This window comes from Papaver somniferum, chromosome 6 (genome assembly GCF_003573695.1).
Source record: "Papaver somniferum cultivar HN1 chromosome 6, ASM357369v1, whole genome shotgun sequence".
In the NCBI taxonomy this organism is placed as follows: Eukaryota; Viridiplantae; Streptophyta; class Magnoliopsida; order Ranunculales; family Papaveraceae; genus Papaver; species Papaver somniferum.
The window spans coordinates 42,796,313-42,797,758 of NC_039363.1; the positions used below are offsets into that span (position 1 = coordinate 42,796,313).

Genomic DNA, 1,446 nt, shown 5'->3' on the forward strand with positions numbered 1-1,446 from the left:
ATCAAAATATAGGTTTCGAGTAACCCTTGAAGTTATACAATTTATTTATGATGAAATATTGCCTTGGTGTAAGTTTTGTAACTCAGTTGTGGCTGTTCACACTATGAAAATTATGTTCATGATTTTATGAAAAATCAGGTTTCAATTTTCAAATAATAAGGCTTCGTTTGTTTTTGCAGGTTTCAAGGAACGAGCAAATTTTGGGGTGCTAACTTTTATATCACAATCACTGAACTAGTGGAATTGTAAAGAGGTAAGAGTTGAGAATTACCATTTTGTAGTGAATTCGATATCATCATATTCGTAATTCTGTGGTCCTGGTTCCAGACAATGGTGACTTCCAGCAGCATGGATTATGATTATTACTATTCTTCTAGCTCTCCCGAAGAGGATTCCAAGAATTTTGTAGCCAAAGCTCGAGCCAAGACGGATAATGTTAAGGAAATGAAACACAACATGCCTCTTAGTGACCGTAAAGTTACTCGTGATGAACTCTTGAAGAGAAAAGTCGAGGATGAGACGTTAGCCGATTATCGACAAAGGAGGGACCGATTCCAGCGCAGAAGGTTAGCAGCTGAGGAGAAACTTTGATCTCGTGCTAAAAGTGTGGCTTCGAATTCGGATGCTTCGGAAGAAGAACCCGTGTGGGTTCCACGGGAGCACAAAATTAAGCCACATCGGCATACCAGGGAGATTGAGCGATTGGTTGAAGCTAACCTCGAAGCTGAGCATAAAGAAGAAGAGTATTGGGATATGATGTACAGCGATCCTGATGAGAGACCGGACTTCGTCAATGGCTCTAACAATGATTCTGAAGAAGAAACTGATGAGGATTCTTCGAAAGACAATAATGATGACAAATCTAGTAATTCTGACAAATCTGACGATTCCGATGAATCTGATGCATCTGATAATTAGTCTTGCTCGCGAGTCTTTATGAGATTATTTATTTTCCATTGCAGTAGATATTTTTTGGTTGTTTGAACAGTTTGGCTTTAGAGATGTTACGTTAGAAATTATTTTTGAACAATAATACCTTATCGTATTTTTTTCCAAATCTTCTTCAAACCCAGCTGAATAGGATGGACCAATGTCCATGTAGAAAATAATTATCCACGAAGTACAACTATACGAGCTGGATAGGAGCCACGCAGCGCGCCAGATCATCAGTTCACAATGGCAACGTTGGTTACATCCGAAGTGTCAGTCCCCAGTATCGCCATGTTGAACACGCCTGAATTGTCAGTCCCCAGTATTTTCGCACTTCTTCTATGTTACCAGATACACTCTGATTCGAGAATTAGGGTTTCAATAAAAAACGCAACAGATTTGACTATCTGTTATAGGATAAGTATCCAGACCTTCAATGTTTATGTTTTTCTATTTAAATGACACATCGTCTTCTGCCCCTGTGTATTATCGGAAGAAATTTTGATCACGATCATA

The 1,446-nt window shown here is 38.8% G+C and overlaps 1 protein-coding gene across 1 annotated transcript; it reads left to right on the top strand.

Moving 5' to 3' along the window:
- The first annotated feature begins 330 nt into the window (after positions 1 to 330).
- LOC113290765 (myb-like protein V) lies at positions 331 to 918 on the top strand. The gene is made up of 2 exons (XM_026540348.1): positions 331 to 566; positions 690 to 918. The coding sequence occupies exons 1-2, from the start codon at positions 331 to 333 to the stop codon at positions 916 to 918; spliced, it is 465 nt and encodes a 154-aa protein (XP_026396133.1).
- The last annotated feature ends 528 nt before the right edge of the window (positions 919 to 1,446 follow it).

Excerpts from the sequence above, each read along its gene's own strand:
- LOC113290765 (XM_026540348.1), top strand. The coding sequence starts at position 331 with ATGGTGACTTCCAGCAGCATGGATTATGATTATTACTATTCTTCTAGC. Across the intron at positions 567-689 it reads GACCGATTCCAGCGCAGAAG|GGAGATTGAGCGATTGGTTG; the intron begins GTTAGCAGCTGA and ends TCGGCATACCAG.